Source organism: Grammomys surdaster, unplaced genomic scaffold (assembly GCF_004785775.1).
Source record: "Grammomys surdaster isolate TR1022 unplaced genomic scaffold, NIH_TR_1.0 98, whole genome shotgun sequence".
NCBI classification, from domain to species: Eukaryota; Metazoa; Chordata; class Mammalia; order Rodentia; family Muridae; genus Grammomys; species Grammomys surdaster.
Window position 1 is genome coordinate 13080362 of NW_021604577.1, and position 21526 is coordinate 13101887.

Sequence of the window (21526 nt, forward strand, 5' to 3'; positions counted from 1 at the left end):
CACACACACACACACACACACACACACGTCTCTAAGTAAATAAAATATAAATAAAAGTTTCTGCAATACAAGATAGCATAGCTTACAGGAAGAAGTAATTGTTAAGGGAGGAGAAGGGATTTTCTACATAGGACAAGACCTAGAGTTATTCTAAATAGAAGGAATAACATGTAGTCATGGAGATGGAAAACAACATAATGTATTTTGGGGAAATATGACAAAATGCTAACAATCATCTTGTTTATGGAGTCAGAGCTATTACGAAAACTCTATACTATCAAATTTTCCCCTGCTTTCTTAATCCTTTTTATTAATCACAAAATCTATGAATAGTGTTCTGCTGTAATACAGTTCCATATCATAGAATGTGCTGTATATGGTTGATAACTGAGAAACATGAAATTGCAGAAATGGGAAATGGCTAGGTTTCAAAGGCCTTTGAATATAGTAGGAAGAACCTTGGACTTTTGTGGAAAAGTCTTTCTTTGAAATTGCTTTTCTTAAAGTGTTTAATGTACAATGAAATAGGATGAATTTTGTGAAGTCACTTTAGGAACAATAATGAGTTACTTAAGTGGAATAAAAGTTGTTAAAACCAAAAGTAGGTCTCTACAATGATGGTTATCTAAACCAAGGCTAAAGGAATGTAAATAAATATTCAGAAAGTGGAGTCTGCAACCAAGGAGAAATACAGGGAACTACTGAAGAGAGCTACTGAAGGAAACTGTTTTCTGTGCTGTACCCTTCGAGAGTTAAGTCCAGCCAGACACCACCAGCAAAGCTATTTAGAGAACTCAAGGCCGAGAATAAAACTGTTGCTGTTGTCAACACAAGAATACTTGTAGGAATGTGTGTGCTCACTTACAGAGAGACAATTGAGCACAGAGAATAACAAGCAGGCGGAGGGGAGGTCAAGTAGGAGTGACTACAGGGGCTAGTAGGAGAGACAGGAAGACAAATTCAGGAGAAACAGAATTAATGCCCTGAATGCTTTTCTGGTCTTAAATTTTATCATTTACTCTTCCACTAATCAGCAATAATAAGTAACAGCAGATTTAAGCTAGTATGGGCACTGTCATAATTTTTTTACCTGAGGAAAAAAATGTTTTTTCCAAAGTTTATCCAGGCTGCCCCTTTCACCTGGATGTACATATCAACAGGGAATAATCATTCAACTTGACTTACTGCATCTGTCTCAAACCAGAAGCAGGTTTATTTCTCTGTAGTTTCAAATTGCTATTGTTTTCCTTGACAACTTTAAAATGTCTGGCTTGTCTCTCAGGAGAATTAGCATTAGAATATTACCTAAATTCACTGGGTTTTCTTCGCTGTTTTACGTCCTTATACCTTTCATTTTCTTCCATCAAGATGTTGTGTGAAGCTTACATATTACACCTAGACAAGCACGTACTGGATTGTCTTATTTTATCTAGGAACCATTATACTGTTGAGCAAGGCACAGTGTGAAGACACATTTCTTGTGGGTGATAAGTCAAATTACTTACAGTGGGGGCCATACGCCTTACTTAGCCATGGGCTTGTAAGAGTATGAGTAAGCTCTGTGTAAGCAAGGGATTTTAGATTTCTGAAAGGCTTTATTGTTATTGGTGAACATAACAGTATAATTGTAATTTTAAACACATGCAGAGGTAGAGGTTAACAGGAGCTGGAGCTAGAGCTTACTTGTGGGAAGTCCTGTGTTTGATCCTCAGTCAGAACTGCCAGAAAGAGAAAAAAGATCATTTAAATCATGGTTATTTTAAAAGAAAAAGAAGAAACAACCCTGTCGCTATGCAGTTCATGGGAATTATTGCAACTTTAAACAAAACTAAACTTTTATCCCCAACTGACAGAAAAGATTTGGGTTAAATCGCCCACATTTGTATAATTGTTACTACATATGAAACTGAAGAAAGGAACCTACCATTGGCTCCTTTACCAGATAGATTTTACTCTTTCTATTGACGTCAATTCAGAACTTTGATTTCAGTTCTAAGTTGGAACATTTAATTTCAGGGATTTGTTGGGTTTGTTTTTTATGATGCTGTAAAAGGAACTCAGAGCCTCCTGTGTTGGTGAGCAAGCACCCAGAGCCATAGTCTCATATTATAGGGAAGGTTTAAGGAAAGTAGAAGGAGTTGTTAATAAATAATTCACTTTATTCCTCCCTTTAATCCATACTTGACTTATCCCTGAGTGTAGCATATGCATAGTACATACTACATATTACACATAGTGCATACAAACTTCATTATGTTCTTCCTAAGATAATCATAGTGCAGCTATCAACATTTAGGTGATAACATTGATCTGTTAATTGTAATGTAATCTATAAATCTTACTTAGATTTCACTAGCTAACTCAGTAATGTCCTCTATAACAAAAGAATGGCCCAAATCGTGTGTCCTGTTTATAAACAGAGTGTTGCATTTTAAACTTTTTTATGGGCTGCTTTCTCTAACAATTGTTGGTTTACTAGAACAGCCATTATTCTCATAGACAGCATGTGGTGAGACAGCTCTTCCAGCAAGACTACGCCCTTAATCTTTCTCAAACAGTTCCACCTTTGGGGGAAAAAGTATTTATAATTTGGGGGCCATTGTCATTCAAACCACCACAGATACTTTCTTGTTTGGAGGGTTTGGTTTTGTGAGGGTCCATTGGTTAGAATAGGATTAAACTTTGACTTGAAGAATTTATCTTTAAAGATGAGCATATCCTTGCTGCTGCCCTGATTGATACTTTCATATCACTAATTACTATTTAACATTAATTATGATTTTAAAATCTAATACATAAGATAATTTTATCTTAGGGTAAAAGTATAATAGATATCTGTGATATCTATTATCTCAAAACTTTTTTTTTTTTTTTTTTTTGGTTTTTCAAGACAGGGTTTCTCTGTAGTTCTGGCTGTCCTGGAACTCACTATGTAGACCAGGCTGGCCTCGAACTCAGAAATCCGCCTGTCTCTGCCTCCCAAGTGCTGGGATTAAAGGCGTGCGCCATCACCGCCTGGCCTATTATCTCAAAACTTAATGAAAGTTTTTATTTAGTAAAATGAGTAATGCTTTCTGACAGGATACTCAGTGAAGTGTTACAAATTAGAAAAGGAAAATGGCGGTAGCCAAGGAGATGGCTCAAACTGTAAAGTGCCTGACATGCAAGCATGAAGAAGACTTCCAGCACAACATAAAAAGCCAGGCTGAGTGTACACACCAGTGATCCCAGTGCTGGGGAAACAGAAGCAGGAGGATGCTTGGGGCTTGCTATCCAGCTAGTCTAGCTGACTCAGTGAACACTAGGTGTAGTGAGAGATTCTGTCTCAAATAATAAGATGGAGAGCAACTGAGAAAGACACCAAACATGCACACACATACATACACAGGAAAGTTTAGATACAAGATGGATCCGTGGGTGTAAGTATTTGTTACCAAGGCCAACAACCTAAGTGTAATCTATAGAATCTACATGGTGGAAGGAGAAAACAAACAGACTCCACAAGTTGTCCTCAGACCTCCACAAGCTTCATGGTACATCCACTCCCCACATACACACACAAAGATAAGAAATGAGTAGGAATAATGGAAAGCAGGTATGATGCTAATATGTAAGCAAAAACCTTATATCTTTGTATAGTTAATTGAATACAATTATGTTACCTTTTTTATTTTTTTTTATTTTTATTTATTTATTTTTTGATCTCATGCTTAGGGCACCAAGCTTTGGATGCTTTTTCTCTGGGCCATACTTTCAACCTCAATGTACATTACTTTTATAATTAATGAGTTGTGTACCTATGTTGGTGTTTATAGTTGAAGTTATGATTTATGGTTCCTATAATAAATTCTACAACCCAAGAATAAGAAATTGATTTATTGATTATTAATAATCCCTTATAGGAGGCCTGAGGATGACCCAATGGTTAACATGCTTGCTTAGCATTGACAAAGCCCTAGAATCAATCTCCAGCATTACATAAACCTGGCATGTTGGTACAGATTTGTGGTCTCAGTACCTGGGAAGTGAAAGCAGGAAGATCAGTAATTCAAGGTTATTTATGGCTAATGTATTAGTTTTTTCTTTTGTCTTTAATAAAATACTTGACAAATGTAATGTAAGAACAGTATGAGACAGTCACACCATGTGTGTTGTCAGGGAGCAGAGAATGAGGAATGAACGCCGTCTCCCTGCTTCCTTTCATTGTTTTACTCAGTTTTGCATCCCAGTGCATGTAAAAGTACTGCCCACATTTAAGGTATCTCAGCTCCTTAACTTTCCTGCATGTATATATCTGTGGGTGTGTACATGTGTGCACACATGTATGCATGTTTATATGGAGGCCAGGGGTTCATGTTTGGTGTCTTTCTCAATTGTTTTCCACCTTATTATTTTGAGACAGACTCTCCCAATCCAATTTAGAAACTCTCACAGACATGGAGGAATTTGTCTCCTTGGTGATTCTAGAGCCTATCAAGTTGATAATCAATATTAGACCGTCATCATAGCTGCTACATCCTTGGCTACATGAGAGCCTTTCTCAAAAAAAAAGTGGGTGGGGAAACCCTTCTCTTATAACTTTACACTGATAATCATGTTATTGTTACTTGATACAGTTGGTTGTCTCCTTACTTCTTTGCCTTCTGGACTGGATCATGGCCTTACCTTTAAAGACACTACTCCAACCGGTCCATACTACAGGAGCAGAAAATGATAAGACAGAAAAATCCGTCCTCAACTGCATTTATAAGGTATATCTTCTTGCTTACTGTATTTTTTATTTCATATCCAAGTATTTTTAAAACTACTGAAATAACATTCAGTATCTAATAACATTTCTGAGTATAACATTTTCATTGTTTAGAACTAGATATTTTCTAAAATACATAGACTTTGCTTAAAGGACCTAGAAGTAATTTATAAGTACTTCTTACAAGACAAACTTTTTGTTCCATTGCAGAAGTTTGAGAGGGATTAGATTTTGGGAATATGAAAACCATTGGTTACATTTCATTCATTTTTTATGAGATAATAAATATTACCTTCATTAAAGAGCTAAGTTTTAAAATATTTAAGTTTTTATCAAGCTTTTATGTTACCAGTGACTGTATATTATTGTCATATTTCCTTCTCCCCCTAGGTATTACATGGGTGTGTATATGGAGCGCAAAGTTTTACCAATCCAAAGTACTTTCCAATAAGCCTTTCTGATTTGGCATCTGTAGATTACGATCCTTTTATGCATTTGGAAAGTCTGAAAGAACCTGAACCTCTACACTCTCCTGATTCAGAACGGTCTTCTAAACTGCAGCCTGTGACAGAAGGTAATGGGAGTTCCCTGAAGACAAGGCTGGGCTCTGGCAAGGTGTGATCTAAGCCAGGCATGAGACAGGGTTCTAGCTAGAGTTGTTTACCTAGCCGTGTGTTTACCTATCACAAGTTACTTCTCAGTTTAAGAGGTAACTTCATATGTACAATTACTAATTTTGTATATTGCAATTTATACCTTCATATTGCCTTTATACTCTGGCTGAATTATTTCTAGGATCATTTTATGGTAGATTTCATAGTATTTTTGTAGATTAAGAGAATTTTGAAGTCTGACAGACTTGGTAGTGACTTTGTAGTTCCCCATTTATAAAATATAGATAATAGTATTAGTTCCAGCATGGATTATTTTGAATATTAACTGAGATTATGTATGTAAATCCCTTTGCACAACTCTTAGTACATAGTGAGTTCAGCCTTCAACAACATTTTGTAAAAGGTTTTGTATTTGATTTGTATACGTGTATATGCACAGAGGACAACTTATAGGCGTCAACACTCCTTCCATCACGTGTCCAGGTAAAACTCAAGTTATCAGGCTTGCCACAGGTGCCTTTTCTGTCTGAGCTATCTCACTGTTCCCTTCTGAAAGTACTCTTAAAGAAGCTTGACTATTTAAAGAGTCAAAGAGAAAGAGGAAAGAAAGGAAGGAAAAAGAAAATGCAATGTTTCTTTTAAAAAAAAAAAAAATATATATATATATATATATATATATATGTACATATTTTGTTTATGTATGAGTACACTGGTGCTGTCTTCAGACACCCCAGAAGAGGGCATCAGATCCCATTACAGATGGTTGTGAGCCACCATGTGGTTGCTGAGAATTGAACTCAAGACCTCTGGAGGAGCAGTCAGTGCTTTTAACCACTGAGCCATCTCTCCATAATGTTTCTTAAAGTAGGTAAACTAAAGGCTCATTCAGGTTTAAAGGGATTTTAAGTGTGAACTGAATTGAATTTACTTAAAATCTGAGAAGGAAATACGTGAGTTGGGCATTATTTTTAAATAACTTAAGTTTCTGAAGGAATATACTGTAACTCATAAGTGCTAGGATTCGCCCTTCATTTGGGACTAGGAGGGAAAGGAAAATGAAAGTGAAAAATAAACTATCAAAAACTTTTGGTTATACCAATCATCATTTAGTAAAATAAGTTTGACAGAAATTCAAAGGAACTATGAATATTTGAGTATTGGTTTGTGGTTTACATCTGGAGAAAGTAAAGAACTGCTCCCAGGAGTGACTAATAACTAGGGAGAAAATAGTGTTCCTAAGAGCAGTAGCTCACAACTTAGCTCAGCCTTTAGACTCTGCTTTTATACCTTCAGCTCCTTCAGTCCTTACCCCAAACTCCTCCATTGGGGTCCCTGTGCTCAGTCTGATGGTTGGCTGCAAGCATCCGCCTCTGTATCAATAAGGCAAAGCCTCTAAGGGGACTGCTATACCAGGCTCCTGTCACCAAGCACTTCTTGGCATCAGCAACAGTGACTGGGTTTGGTGTCTGTACATGGGATGGATCCCTGGTGGGGCAGTCAGTCTCTGGATGGCCTTTCCTTCAGTCTCTGTTCCACTCTTTGTTCCTGTAGTTCCTCAACCAACCATATCCCCCAGAGCTCCCAAGGACTAAATCACCAATCCAAGTGTACACATGGAGGGACTGATGGCTCCAGCTGCATATGTAGCAGGGAATGCCCTTATCTGGCATCAATGGGAGGGGAGGCCCTTGGTCCTGTGAAGGTTCAATGCCTCAGCGTAGGGGAATGCTAGGGTGGAGAGGCAGGAGGGGTGGGGAGTGGGGGGGAGAAGCCTCATAGAGGCAGAGAGGAGGAAGGTGGGATAGGGGGTTTGCGGAGGGGAAATTGGGAAGGGGGATAGTATTTTAAATAAAATAACCAATAAAAAAAATTTTAGAAAAGAGTATGGATACTGGAGTTCCATTGGAAGATTTTGATGAACTGTCTACGATTGCTGGGGTTTCCAAGACTCTGCATGTGACTAGCTGGCAGCAGTGGCTGAGAACTGAGAGTTGGTATACTATGTCAGTGCCTCTTACAGGAGTAGAATTTTAAGGAGTAGAATTTCTTCAAATACGTTTTACAAGGAAGCCCAATATGTAAAGCTTTAAAATAAAGCTACAGTAGAGTTGATCCTAAAACTCTCCCCTTTTCAGAGGCGTCTCCAAGGACCCCGGAAAGCACAGTTGGAGAACCATCAGACTAGGAGGTTGTGGTTAAAGACCAGGCTATGAAGAAAGAGCTTGATTTTCCAACATAGGAAGAACAGTTACAAATGATTAAAAGAGTTAAGACTTCACACTAGTAATGGATTGATAACATACATAAAACTGAAGTATGAATTTAGAAGTCAAGGAAATTGATTGGCTACAGCTTTGAGTTGAATATAATTGAATATAACTTGCTAACTTGTCTATAGCACAAGTACACTTAATAGGAATATAAGAATTTAACTATTACTTAGTTCTAAAAAATATATTCTGGGCAAAGTAATAGGACAAAGAAATTAGACAATAATTGATTGTAATGAAAAACTCTCTTTAGATATCAGAGTGTTTACTTAACATTATATAAAAATATGGTTGTTCTTTTTATTAATCAGAGGTAACATTCTAAGACAGTATATTTTTATTCAGAATAATAAACAAAATTTACTTATATATAAAATTTTTTATTACTGTTTAAAATACGTAGACTGTCTGTGGACACAACATGTATTTGGAAGTTACAGAACAGCTCTCGGGAGTCGGCTTTGTACTTGCACTGTGTGGGTTCTGAGTGTAGAACTCAAAGTCACCAGGCTTGGTAGCAAGTGTCTTTACCTGCTGAGCGCTCCCCCAACACCCCCGAAGCTTCAGTGTATTTTATATAAACTTTAGTATAGAGTACAATAAGTAAAGGAAAATATATTTAAAGGTTAGCTTTTAAATACCAAATACTCTGTGTTCTGTCTGTGTCAAGTTGTTCCTTTTGGGCTTCCTCAAAGGGAGTGAGGACCACATAAATTCAGGATGGGTTAGGAACAGCATGATGTTTCAACAGGTGATACTACTTTACTTGCTCTATAGTGACTACATGCTGTGGGGTTTGCTTGGCTTTGGGGAGAGGGGTGTTTTGTAGATGGGTTTGTTGAGGTATTTTTTCATTTTTTTAAGACAAAAATGACTGATCATTGTGTCCTTGTCTAAGACATGCTTCATTGTCTTCAAGTGCTTTTTGGCCCATGAATTCTAAACATAGATTGCCCATAATCAGCTCAGTATTGGATTGAAAAGTGAATTGAAAACTATTGGCAGGAATGGCTGTAATTATTAAATTTACTGCAGAACAAGGGAAGGTAGTAAAGTTGGCTTTTTGTCAAATGGCAGTAGTTTTATTAGCAAAAAAAAAAAAATCATCATTTGCTGGGCAAGAGTGAAAAGAGGCATCAAAGACCCATTCTGTAGTAATTATAGTCTCACCTGTACAGATTATGCAAAGCTAATATTTAAAGCATTTGCCAAAATTAACTTCCTCTGTATGTCTTTTACAGCACAGTGAATTGTAGCAGCTTTTTATGGCTTGCTGCTTTTGTATGCCATAATAATCTGTAATTATGGGTTTTCCGCAAATGTCGTAGGATTTGTTTAGTGTGACAATCTGAAAAGCTAACCCTGGCTAGCTAGATGCATTTAATGAATGCTAGTTATAAATGCCTTAGAAACATTGGCGTCTTCACTTTGCATTTTGTCACCAGACTCATTATTTTAGAATTTCATTTTAATTTTTAAATTAGAGAATCTTTGTCTTTTTTCTATTAGGAGATAAGTATGAAAGAAATATTTTCTTTAGTTTGCTGCTCAAAATTCTAAATAAATCTAATCACCCAATTAACAAGTTAAGAAATTTTGATCTTTTCCTATATATTCATATACCCTGAATTTAGAGAAGCAACTTAGAATTAGAAGAAAAAATGATTTTGCTCATACCTAAATTTGTAATTTATCCTTTAAGTATTTTCAGTGTTAATAATTATATCAGGTAGCAGCAACTTTTTATGGCTTGCTGTTTTTGAATGCTGCTAAAGGCAGGTGGCAGTTGTTTAAGTGGCTAAGACTAGCCAGGCAATGGTGGCGCACGCCTTTAATCCCAGCACTTGGGAGGCAGAGGCAGGTGGATTTCTGAGTTCGAGGCCAGCCTGGTCTGCAGAGTGAGTTCCAGGACAGCCAGGGCTACACAGAGAAACCCTGTCTCGAAAAACAAAACAAAAAAAAGTGGTAAGACTCTTTTTGTTGTTGTTGTTAAGACTCTTGATGTTGTGGTTTTGAGCTGGGCCTTACTGTGTATTCAGGCCAGCCTTGAGCAACTCCAGATGCTCCTGCCTCAGCCTACCCAAGTACAGAATTACATAAGTGCATCTGCATGTCCAGCTCCACAAGCTCTTTTAAACTGAATTCCCACTGTTGCACGCTTTGGGAGGAGGATGTGTAGCGTAGACAAATGCCTGGGCTTGCAGGTTTATGCTGTACAGCATGAGCTGCGCCATTCTTGGGGTTTCTTTATAAGAAAGTCAAAGGGGAAATTTCTAAAAGATACATTCCAAGTAATGCTATTAAAATTGAATAGTTTATATTTATTATCCTGAACTTCATACAAAAGAGCTTTAACTCATTTCTACATGTAAGTCTAGGCTGTTCTTACAGAATAGTGGGATTTAAGGAGTTTTTTGTGAGAAAGCCAAACCCAAAGTGTCTCTGTGAATCTCTTTTTATGATTACATCGGTTAAACTATGCTCTCTTCTTTCTTCATATTGTAAACTTTTATGTTCTGTATAGAAGAGTCATTGTTTAAAAAAGTGAGCCGCCTGTTTAAGCATATCACTCACCAGGAAAAAGTACAGGAAAAGAATAGAAACTTTTTACTGCATCAAAAAAATGTCAGTCTCACCAAGCATGAGGGCACATGGTTTAATCCCAGACTCAGGAGGCAGAGGCAGGTGGATGGATCTCCTAAGTTAAAGGCTATCCTGGTCTACAGAGTGAGTTCCAGGACTACCACCAAGAGCACACAGAGAAACCTTGTCTCAAACAAACAGAGGTAGTTTTAATTTTTCATTGTCATTTGAAACATAACTTACTCATATTTAGGTGAACTTTTCCTGTGCGCCTTAGCTGGTTATTCAGTAAGTTGCCCTAAATAATACCCAATTTGAAGATCCTGTGCACAGAAAATTAAGTTTAAAATTCATTGTTTTCATTTGTCACAAAGAAAAGTACACTTTATGAAAAAGTAAATTGTGTAAATTAAATACTGATGTGTAAGGCAGAAGCCAGCTGGTAAATCACTTAGTTTTCTGAACCGTTGGTCCTCATGGATAAGATGAACTCCATACCTACTCAGTAACCATTAGGGAAGGGACAGCAGACATCACATTGCAGCCAGCCCCATTTCTTTTCATCTAGTTACACAGTTTTAAAAATGAAAGAGTAAATTAAGATGAACTATTTAATGTTATAATCTGGTATTCAATGTCTGGTTTTCAAAACTAGCATAAACACACTTTTAAGAACAGCTTCCTGTTTATTTATATATGCACACATAAAACTGACCAACTATGGAAGATTAACTTTTTATATTAATTAACATTTTAAAAATCAAAAGAATACTAATGACAACTGTCCATGTTAAGATTTAGAGATCATATGGTGATCAGAGAACCTGATTGCTTGCTCATCTTTCTGGCCATACCCATGGTAGTTCTCAATTTTGAGGGCTTAAACCTTAAAATTGTAACACACTGGACTCTTTACTCTTTAAGAAATTATGCCAGCAGTGCACAAGCCAGTTTTCTAAAGGTTTGTTGAAATACAATTTACATAAAATAAATGCATTTTTACACAAAATAAGGCAGGTTTTTTTATATGGTCAGTGTTTCGATAGTGTCAAAATAATATGCATTTTACCAAAAATCATCAGGCTAAACATCTAAAATTGGAGACTTTGCTGAGGCTATACATCACTAGTAAAATACTTGTCTAGTGTGTGTGCGGCCTTTTGCTATGAAGCCTTAAGTTCAATCCCAGTACCATTCCCTACACCCAAAAAGAAAGTTCAATAGTATGTAAATCAGAGCTTTTAAAAATCTCTGTTCTGAAAATTTTACATTTGTTTTGTTAGGTAGGTCCTAGTTTTTCCAACTGGTTAGCTTTCAGAAAAAAAAATATGATGTAATACATATATAATTGTGTTATATATGTTGTATGTATATATGTATAATATATAAAATACACTGTATATAGTGTATAATATAATGTATAATAATAAACAATGTATATAATATATAATATATTGCATATGTTACATATTTTATGACATATACATTGTATATAATATAGTTATATATGTATCATGTATGTGTATATATATATGCATATATATATCACAAAGACAAGATTATTTTCTGACAATAGTAGAATAATAGGGAAATATGGTCATTCTGTAACTGTCTAAATCTAAGTAGAGGCAAGAACACTGACTTCTTCCCACCCTTCTTATAACAAAGCATCCTCTTCTGGCATGAATTACATCCTTACCCGTGACAGCTCTCCTCCTACTTTTAAATTGAAAATATCAAGAAAACAACCAGTTATCTCCCTAACACCATTCAGTCCAAGACTGACCTCTACATTAGCCCTCCTTAGAGTTGCAGGAGCAGTTATTAGGCTTTCGTCACAGTCTGAGTGATTGTTTTGTATTGTTTTTATATAGTTACCCCAGTATCACGGTGACCACTCTGTTGGCATTCACACAGCTGGAAGTGATGACTACACAAGGCTGCCTGCCTTCTAGGAGCTCCCCCATCCCACTCCCCGTCTGGGGAGCCTCGCCTGAGCATGGACTCAAATAAATCTCTGAATGCATTTACTTAGACACATCTCATGCTTCCCTCTGAAAACAATAAAGCCTGTGCACCCCACAGCACAACCTTTTAGCAGTTGACTTTGCCAAGTGATTGTCCAGTTTTTCTCCTTCCCTCTTTCTGTTGCTTTTCTCTGCCTCTCCTCTCTTAGTTAGTTTCCTATTGCTGTGATCAACTGTCATGACCAGTGCAACTTACACAAGGGAGGGTTTATTTGGTCTCAGGATTGGCCCCCATGGCTGTCATGGCAGGGACCGTGGGGCAGACAGAGGAATGCTGGGGCAGAGCTAAGCACTGACGTCAGATGGCGTTTGGAAGCCCATCTCCAGTGACATACTTCCTCTAGCAAGGCCACAACTCCTAGTCCTCCCAAACAACCTCCACCTGGGGACCAAGTGTTCAGATGTCCGAGTGTTATGGGACATCTCACTCAAGCCACTCCCTCGCCCTTTTCAGATCCTAATGTAAGGCATCTTGCCTGCCTAGACCTCTCAAACTGCTATGTTGTTTCCGTTTTCTTATTTTACTCTTTCATATATTCTTTCATATTCATGCTTGTATGAATATGCTTAGCTAGTTCCCTTAATATGATGGATAGGGAAGGAAAAAGTGCTTTTCATGTACTTTCAGACTAGACCATATTGATCCACAAAATTTACCTAGAAAATTATAGTGCCTAAATGAGTAGACCCAAGAGCAACTTTTAATTTTTTTATTTTGCTTTTATCAATTTTTTTGTAAAACACTAGACATCAGTCTTCAGCATTTGCTATTGCTAGGCAAATACTCTACAACCGAACTACATCCTCAGCCTGTATTTTTAGTTTTTTTTATTATTTTTAAATTTTGTGTGTGTGTGTGTGTGTGTGTGTGTGTGTGTGTGTGTGTGTTAGTGGGTATATTCACATGCATACAATGCCCAAGGAAGCAAGAAGCATTTCTGTCACTTTGAGCTGGAGTACAGCAATTGTGAGCTTCCTGATGTGGGTGCTGGGAACCAAACCTGGGTCCTCTGGAAGAGCTGTAAGTGCTTTTCATCAGTGAGTCATCTCTCCGCCCACAGCTCACATTGGGAGCTTGGTCTTTAAAGTTTCCTTGTCATGTGAGGTACACTGATTTACTATTTAAATTTATTCTCATTCTTGAAATTTAATTCAGATATCATTTTTTCACTGACATACTTTATCAGTAGTAAAAGCCAGAATGAAATGACATTTAAAGATGCTGCAAACTGTGCCTCTAAATCTGGAATATCTTCATGAGATGAACATATCAGTTGGATAGATTTTATTGGTTTTTTTTAATCTGTGTATTTAGTGTATTTCAGGGAATTGATTTCTGCTACTTTTGATCTTCAAAGGTGATCTACATCTAAAAGCTTTTCGTTCGAATTATAGATCACTAGCAACGGTTTCAGAAGGGCTTTCTTATAAACAAAGCTACTTCATTAAAAAAGTTGTCCCTACCATTTGCCAGTATTCCTATAATAAGAAAACCAGCTTGGCATTGGTGCCAGCCTTTGATCCCAGCACTCAGGAGACAGAGACAAGCAGATCTCTCTCTTTGTGTTCTAGAATAGCCAGGGCTACACAAAGAAACCTTGTCTCAAAAAAAAAAAAAAAGGCAAAGCAGAAGCTAAATTGCATGTGTTAATATTTATCCAAATGTTTGATTGTGACATTAGCAATGCAGTGAAGTTCTCATCTCCGTACTAATAGGTTTTATGACTCTTAGGAAGCAGTATTATTCCCGCTCGTTTGTGATTTTTGCTTTTTGTTTTGTTTTTTTTTTTTTTAGTGAAAACTCAGATGCAACAAGGATTAATCTCTATAGCAGCCCGTACTGTTATTACCCATCTGGTGAATCACTTGGGCCATTATCCAATGAGTGGTGGTCCTGCTATGCTAACAAGTCAGGTGTGTGAAAATCATGACAATCATTACAGTGAAAGTACTGAACTCTCTCCTGAACTCTTTGAAAGTCCAAATATTCAGTTCTTTGTGCTGAATAATACAACCTTAGTATCTTGTATCCAGATAAGATCAGAAGAGAGTATGCCTGGAGGAGGTTTAGCTGCTGGCCTTGTGTCAGCCAACTCAAATGTTAGAATCATAGTACGTGATCTCTCTGGAAAGTACTCATGGGATTCTGCCATACTGTATGGACCACCCATTGTAAGTGGTTTGCCTGAACCTACATCTTTCATCCTTTCAATGTCTTACCAAGAGAAACCAGAAGAGCCTCCTACATCTAATGAATGCTTAGAAGATATAACAGTAAAAGATGGACTTCCTTTCCAGCTTAGAAGATTTAGAGAAACTGTACCAACTTGGTCTACAATAAGAGAGGAAGAAGATGTTCTTGATGAGCTCCTGCAGTATTTAGGCACTACAAGTCCTGAATGTTTACAGAGAACTGGAATCTCCCTCAATGTTCCTGCTCCACAACCTCTGTGCATTTCTGAAAAACAGGAGAATGATGTCATTAATGCTATCCTTAAGCAATACACAGAAGAAAAAGAGTTTGTAGAGAAGCACTTTAATGACTTAAACATGAAAGCCTCAGAACAAGATGAACCAACACCTCAGAAACCTCAGTCAGCATTTTATTACTGCAGATTGCTTCTTAGTATATTGGGAATGAATTCCTGGGACAAACGGTAAGAAGCGAAGAAAGGTTTTCCTTTTCTTTTTTTAAGAAAATTAGTCCTTCTGGTCAGGAATTGTAGTATCTATTCTTTTCTTTTTTTTGTTAAATTCTATCCACCATGCTGGAGAGGTGGCTCAGCAGGTAAGAGTGTTTGCTGTTCTTTCAGAGGACCCAAGTTTAGTTCCTAGCATCCCCAGTGAAGACCTCAAAACTGTCACCCCAGCTCCAGTGAATCCTTTGTCCTCTTATGGCCTCCTTGGTCATTGTACTCACACCTGTACTCACACCTGTACACACACCTGTACACACCTACTCACATAAACACAGATAATTAAGAATTCAAAAAGCTAGGAGCTAAAAAGTTGATTGAGTGGTTCAGAGCACTTGCTCTTTCACAGGATCCAAGTTCTAGTCCTAGCCCCACATGGTAACCAACAACTAACTGTAACTCCAGTTCTAGAAGGTCCAATAGCCTCTTCTGACCTCTACACCAGGCATTCAAGTACCACATGTATATGTAATACATGCAGGCAGAACAGTCATACACATAAAATAAATCCTTAAAAAAACTCTTTGAAAAGAAAATAAAACCTATAAATTCTATCTACCAAATTACTTTTTTTGACCAATAGGCAAATTGTTTGGGTTTGGTTGATTGGTTGATGGATTTTTTTTAATTATTGATTTATATTAAAATTCAGGGGAATAAAAAGATAATTCAGTACAATACTAACATTCTCACATTTTAGTAACTACTAAAACTATATAACTTAGAAATTATAATCATATAATTAAAAGAAAATCAAATTTTTAAACCTTCATTTAAGCCTATCAGTTTTTTTTAGATCAGTCACAATATTTTTGTTTCAACTTTGAATTAGGAAGTAACTCAAAATTCAGGATCAAATTAAGACAATAATGGATGTTTTTTCTTCTATTTTGTTTTCTTACACATGTTATAAAAATATTCTTAAAAGCTTAAAGTAGAGTACAGGGCATAATGGTATACCTGTAATCCTAGCATCTTGAAGGTGGATGGAAGGCCAGCCTGGGCTACAAGAGAACTTGTCTCTAAAATAAAAAATAATAATAACCTTAGGATAGGCTAGGAGTGTAGTACAGTAATAGGGTACAGTTAACATTTGCAAGGCCTTGTCTTTAATCTCCAGTACAAAAGACACTAGAACCAAATATCTTACAATAATTAAGTTAGAAGTTAAATGAAAAGAACATTGGACTTAAATCAGAACTAGGTTAGAGATCCTTTGTCTTTGAACTTTGGCCTATAGTGCCTATATTAAGAATAATTTTTACCATCTCAACTACCATTGCCCCAGCACATCTTGCAGGCAGGACTTGTGCGGGTCAAAGGTTTTGTGGCTGTGTTGGTATCCCATTGCAACTACTGGGAGTGTTACCTACGTAAAGAAGATGGCCAGTTCAGGCTCCATTACTAGGAGTCCTTGCTAGAGTCACCCTCATAGGTTTCAGGAAGTTCTCATTGCTCTAGGTTTCCACATTGCTCCCTAATGCTGACCTATTACAGTCGTCTTTTCCTACTCTACCTGATCCTTCCTATTCCCGTGCCCATCTGCCCTAAGCCCATCAAAAAAATCTCTTCTATTACCCCTTCCCAAGCGGATCCATGTGTCTCTCCCTTAAGCCCTCCTTGTTACTTACCCTCTCTGGGTCTGTGGATTGTAGTATGGTTACCCTTTACTTACCAGCTAATGTCTACCTGTAAGTGACTACATACCATGTTTGTCTTTCTGGGTCTGAGTTGCCTCCTTTCTAGGGCCACTGTTTGGCTACAAATTCCATAATATCATTTTTTTCCTAACAGCTGTCTAAGACTCCACTATGTAAATGTAATACATTTTGTTTATCCATTCTTTGGTTAAGGGTCACTGAGTCTTGAGTGGAAGGGGTATTTATTTCATTTGTGTCTGAGCATTTCACTCACATTTATTCTCTGCTCTTTGACCAGTTGTCAACCCCTCTGTTCTTTAATTTTAGCTTATTAATGTACATATGTATTTTATCTGCCTGTATGCTTCATGCCTTTGGAGACAAGAAGAGGGTATGAAATTCCTTAAGACTGGAGTGTTGTTGGTTGTGAGCTACTATGTAGGTGCTGTGAATGAATCTGGATCTTCTGAAATAGCCATTAGTGCTCTTAACAGCTAAGTCATCTCTTTATTCCTTCCTCTCCTTTTTGAAGCCTATCAGTAACAGAATTGCTTTTTCATTTTTCCCAGTGGTCCTAGAACTGGCAATAAGAAAAACATAAGTCTACTTCAAAAGTTAATTTGTTACTTTATAAATCATGTGGAAATGCTTATGCTAAGAATTCCTAATTATTATCCTGGTTGTATATACTCTCACTTGTACATAAAGTATCATGAGGTAAATTGTTGCTAGTATTTGGATAAACTATTATGTTAAATAAAGATCAATAATTTTAAAAAAAAGAATAATTTTTACCTCCACAGAAAGAAATAATGTACAAAAACACTTAAGATTTACTTTATGTAAAGCATTACTCAGATATTTAGGTCATTTGTTTGTTCTGGGTTTTGAGACAGGATCACAAATAATCCAGGCTGGTTCTGAAGTGGCTTTTTAGCTGCATTCACTACAAAACCTTGAACCTTTTGATCCTTCTGCCTCCACCTTTCAAGTGCTGAGGCTATAGGTATGTACCAACATGCCTGGCTACATTTAGATTTGGTTGTTGTTTTTAATAGGAATTGAACGCATTACATGGTTTTTAATTTTTGTACCATCAAATGATGTAGGAGAGTAGATGACACATTATTTATTTTATCATTAAATTATAGAAATGTGTCCTTTTCATTTAGCTTATAGTAGGAGGGAGGGGAAAGCTCAGAAATTACTGGATGAATAAATCTGCAATACTCCATGCATATGAAGCGTTAAGAAGGCCCTGTTCCCTCTCTTGCTTAGTATGTATATTTTCTCTGATTTAAAACCTTCCATTTGTTAAACAGTATCCTTGCCTAAGCCATCTTACTCTACTTTTTCATTTATTTTCTGAGATATGAGAGTACATACATGTTATATCACATATGTGGAAGTCAAAGAGCAATTCACAGGAATTGTTTCTGTCTTTCTACCATAAGAGTTTGAGGGAGTATACCCAGATTGTCAGGCTTATTCAACAAAAGGCACTATTACCTGCTAGCCACCTTTAAGTCCCCTAAGCCATTCTGTACAGAGCATAGTTTGCCTTATGTTTGTGTCTGACCACATATAATTGTCATTTAGTTATTATAGAAATACATTCTAGTTTCTTGTTATGGAATACCATCTCCTAAGAAAAGATGGAAAGCTGTATTTGATGACAGTAAGTTTTTTTTACTTTCTGCCATAAATAAGTACATTTTGTACTTTGTATTGATTTTCTGTACATGTTTAGCACACATAAAGTAAAATTTGTGTTTATTAATATTTCTTAAAAATTATAAGACTGAGGATATATATGTATTCACAAATATATATGTAATAATAGGACTGAGGGTGTGTGTGTATATATACATATATAATACATACATACATACATACATACATATATGTACACACACACCAACAGCAAAATGTATTTTTTAATACATGTAATATAAAACAAAAAAAAGCTGATTTTTTCAAGTCCTTGTGTCCATTTCTTTGGCTATAAGTTTGGGTCCTCACAACATCCATGAGGAGAGATTAACCTGGCCTTGATAAGATATGCTACCAGAAATGAGTGAAGGCCTGGTAGAAAGAAATACTGACCCATATTCTTGACATGTTTTTAGGGTCTGGGTCTCCTTTGTGTTAACAGTGTTAAAAACTTGCGTGAGTAGAATGGGAAGTCTTTCCAGACTGTCAGGTCCTTCCCTGCAAAGGTGATGATGTGTCTATAAATCTCTCTGTTTAGGAGGAGCTTTCATCTCCTGAAGAAAAACGAAAAGCTGCTCAGAGAACTTAGGAACTTGGATTCAAGGCAGTGGTGAGTTGTTGGGAAATCTTGGTATTTACTGGAAACTCATAGCTATTTCTGTTGGTAGTCATACCGTGAAGAGCAGTGTAAACTGCACTGTTAAGTTACAGCTTCTGAGTAAAAACTGTGTCATAATACTGTAGATAAATTATTTTTTAAGAAAAATTTAGAACTTCATTAAAATGTTCGATGTATTTGAAATACTTGTATTCTTTGTGCGCATTTCACAATCTTCTTTTGAATTGGAGAAAACCAACTGAATGTGTGAAATAGCCTTAGGTTTCTGTGCCATACCTAATCATTACTCGTTCACTGTCCTGTTGCTTATGATAGGTCGGCCAGGTCGTTTAAAACACGCAGCCTGCTGTGGCATCACTATTGGATAAGAGTTCAGAGTGTAATGCACTGATAGGCACATCTGCCACACGAGCTCTACATCCTTACAAGCCCTATGCGGAGCCAGTTTATTATTATCTATTAAAATATTTTAACATTTTAAACAGCTCAATGGCTGGACTACTCCCAAACTTCCACGTTGCTAACATTTCTCCTCCAATACTCTTTAGTTATTACTTAATCTTTGCTATTCTGGACTCAGTGGAAGGGTAGCAGCTCCTCCATGATTCCTGTGCTCTCTCTTCTGCAGCTCTCAAGCCTGGATCTTATTCCTTTCCCTGCATGGCAATTCTCCTTCCTTGATCCTCTTGCCCAAGAATCAATCCTAAAGTCCTGCCTCTGTCTCCCTGCCCAGCCATTGGCCCCTGGCAACTTTATTTGCCAGTCAAAACCAACTTGGGGCAGGGACCCTCATTGTCTTACATACAGATTCTCGTGCAATTTTGGAAACCCAAATAATGTAATGCAAGCATTAAAGTAAATCCACAACCCCTTAAGCTTGTTCAGCCCGGCTGGTTGGTCAGTGAACCCTAGGATCCACCTGTTTCTCCCTCCCAAGCACTAATAGCCTAAGTACACACTACACCTTTTCTTTTTCTTTTAAGTTTGGGAGAATCAAACTCAGATCCTTCTGCCTATATAGCAAGTGCTTTACCTAATGAGCTCTCTCTTCAGTTCCTGTGTTCTGTTTCTATTTCCTTAATTTCCGTTCTGTTTTTATCTCTTCCATACACAGTTTCCTTTTTCAAATACCAGAATCTTTTGATCTGTAGTCAGATATTATCCATCACATCACTGGCTTGCCACTCTTTCTTAGACCTAGACTTGAATGTTATATTTCTTGTTTGGGTTTTTTTTTTTGGGGGGGGTGTTTTATTAACAATGAAATAATCCCAGGCTGTAAGTTCTAGCAAAATGTATAGTATCTGTCTACTCTTCAAGTCCCAATTTAAGCATCAGAGTTTCTGGAAAACCTTACCATAAACCACTGCTGACCTCCTTAATAATTTATCTAATTAATTAAATATAATTCCAATTTAAGCATATTTAAAATCCAAGCAGTATTATGTTTAAAAATCAAATCCATAAGAAAGTAGAAAGTGTTTCCATCTGTCGTCTAGCCTCGGCAAGTTCTCGTTATTGATATCTTCTTATCTTAGTGTGCAGCTTAAAAATTGATAAACCAATATTGAAGTATAGTTATTATCTAATATGTTAGCTAATAGTAATATGTTTACTAAATAAGCATCAATACAATCCAATTTTAAAGCTGCTTTGCATTTATTATGTTGAGAAACTGCCAACCTGATTTGCATGTAGTATTTCTGATCCTTCCCAGCCATGTGTGCGACTCTGCCTTCTCTGTCATGGCATGCTTAGTGCTGCCTGCCTTTTAAATTCATCTCAGTAGATGAATTTAACTTAGGAAGTTGGGTCTTGTGATTTTGATTTGCCATATATTATTGGGCATTTTTAAGTGATTAAAATGGCCATTTGTGTATTTTTTGAGGGAAAGTACTTAAATTTATACTGTATTAAATAATGCTTTCATAAAATATCCATGTCTACCCAGAACCTCAGATTGTAATTTGGAAATCAGGGCACAGATACAATTAAAGATAAGGTCATCCTCAATTAAATAAACTTCTGAATCTGACTGCTGTTCTTCTAAGAAACACACATGCACATAGAGAGAAAGCAAGTGACAAGGCAGAAATGAGATACAGCTAGAAGGTGAGGAATGCAGAGGATTGCTACAGCCATTAGAAGGTGGGAAAGCTGCTCGCCCCATCGCCTTTAGAGACAGCACTGCCAGAACCACGCAGTTTGTATAGTCTGTTACGGAAGTTCTAGGAAATGAGTCTATGTCTGCATCATGTATATGCAACATATGTTTGCCTGATGCCTGCAGGAGGATGTTAGATGCCCTGGAACTGGATTTAGAGATGGCTGTAAGCCTCCATGTGGGTGCTGGCACAGCCTGGGTCCTCTGCAAGAGAAGCAGGTTCCTTTAACTGCTGACCCATCTCTCCAGCCCCATCTTTGGTAGCCTTTTGTGTTATCTTTTTAGTATTGAGTTATAAGCCCTTTATACATTTCTAGATGCAAATTAGATATGATTTACAGATTTTTTTCTCATAATGTAGGTTCTCATTTTACTATATTTGGTATTATCTATATCACAAAATTTCATGGACTGACAATGGCTTTTTTACACCATGTGGGACACTAGTAA

At 36.9% G+C, this 21526-nt stretch overlaps 1 protein-coding gene across 5 annotated transcripts in view; it reads left to right on the forward strand.

The window, feature by feature from the left end:
- Ralgapa1 (Ral GTPase activating protein catalytic alpha subunit 1) overlaps positions 1 to 21526 on the forward strand; it is a 211135-nt gene that overhangs the window by 126325 nt on the left and 63284 nt on the right. For all 5 annotated transcript variants that reach the window (XM_028782695.1, XM_028782721.1, XM_028782713.1 and 2 more), the window contains exons 31-34: positions 4617 to 4751; positions 5141 to 5324; positions 14040 to 14901; positions 18832 to 18903. In XM_028782695.1, coding sequence (XP_028638528.1) covers positions 4617 to 4751; positions 5141 to 5324; positions 14040 to 14901; positions 18832 to 18903 — 1253 coding nt within the window. The remainder of the gene's footprint in view (positions 1 to 4616; positions 4752 to 5140; positions 5325 to 14039; positions 14902 to 18831; positions 18904 to 21526) is intronic.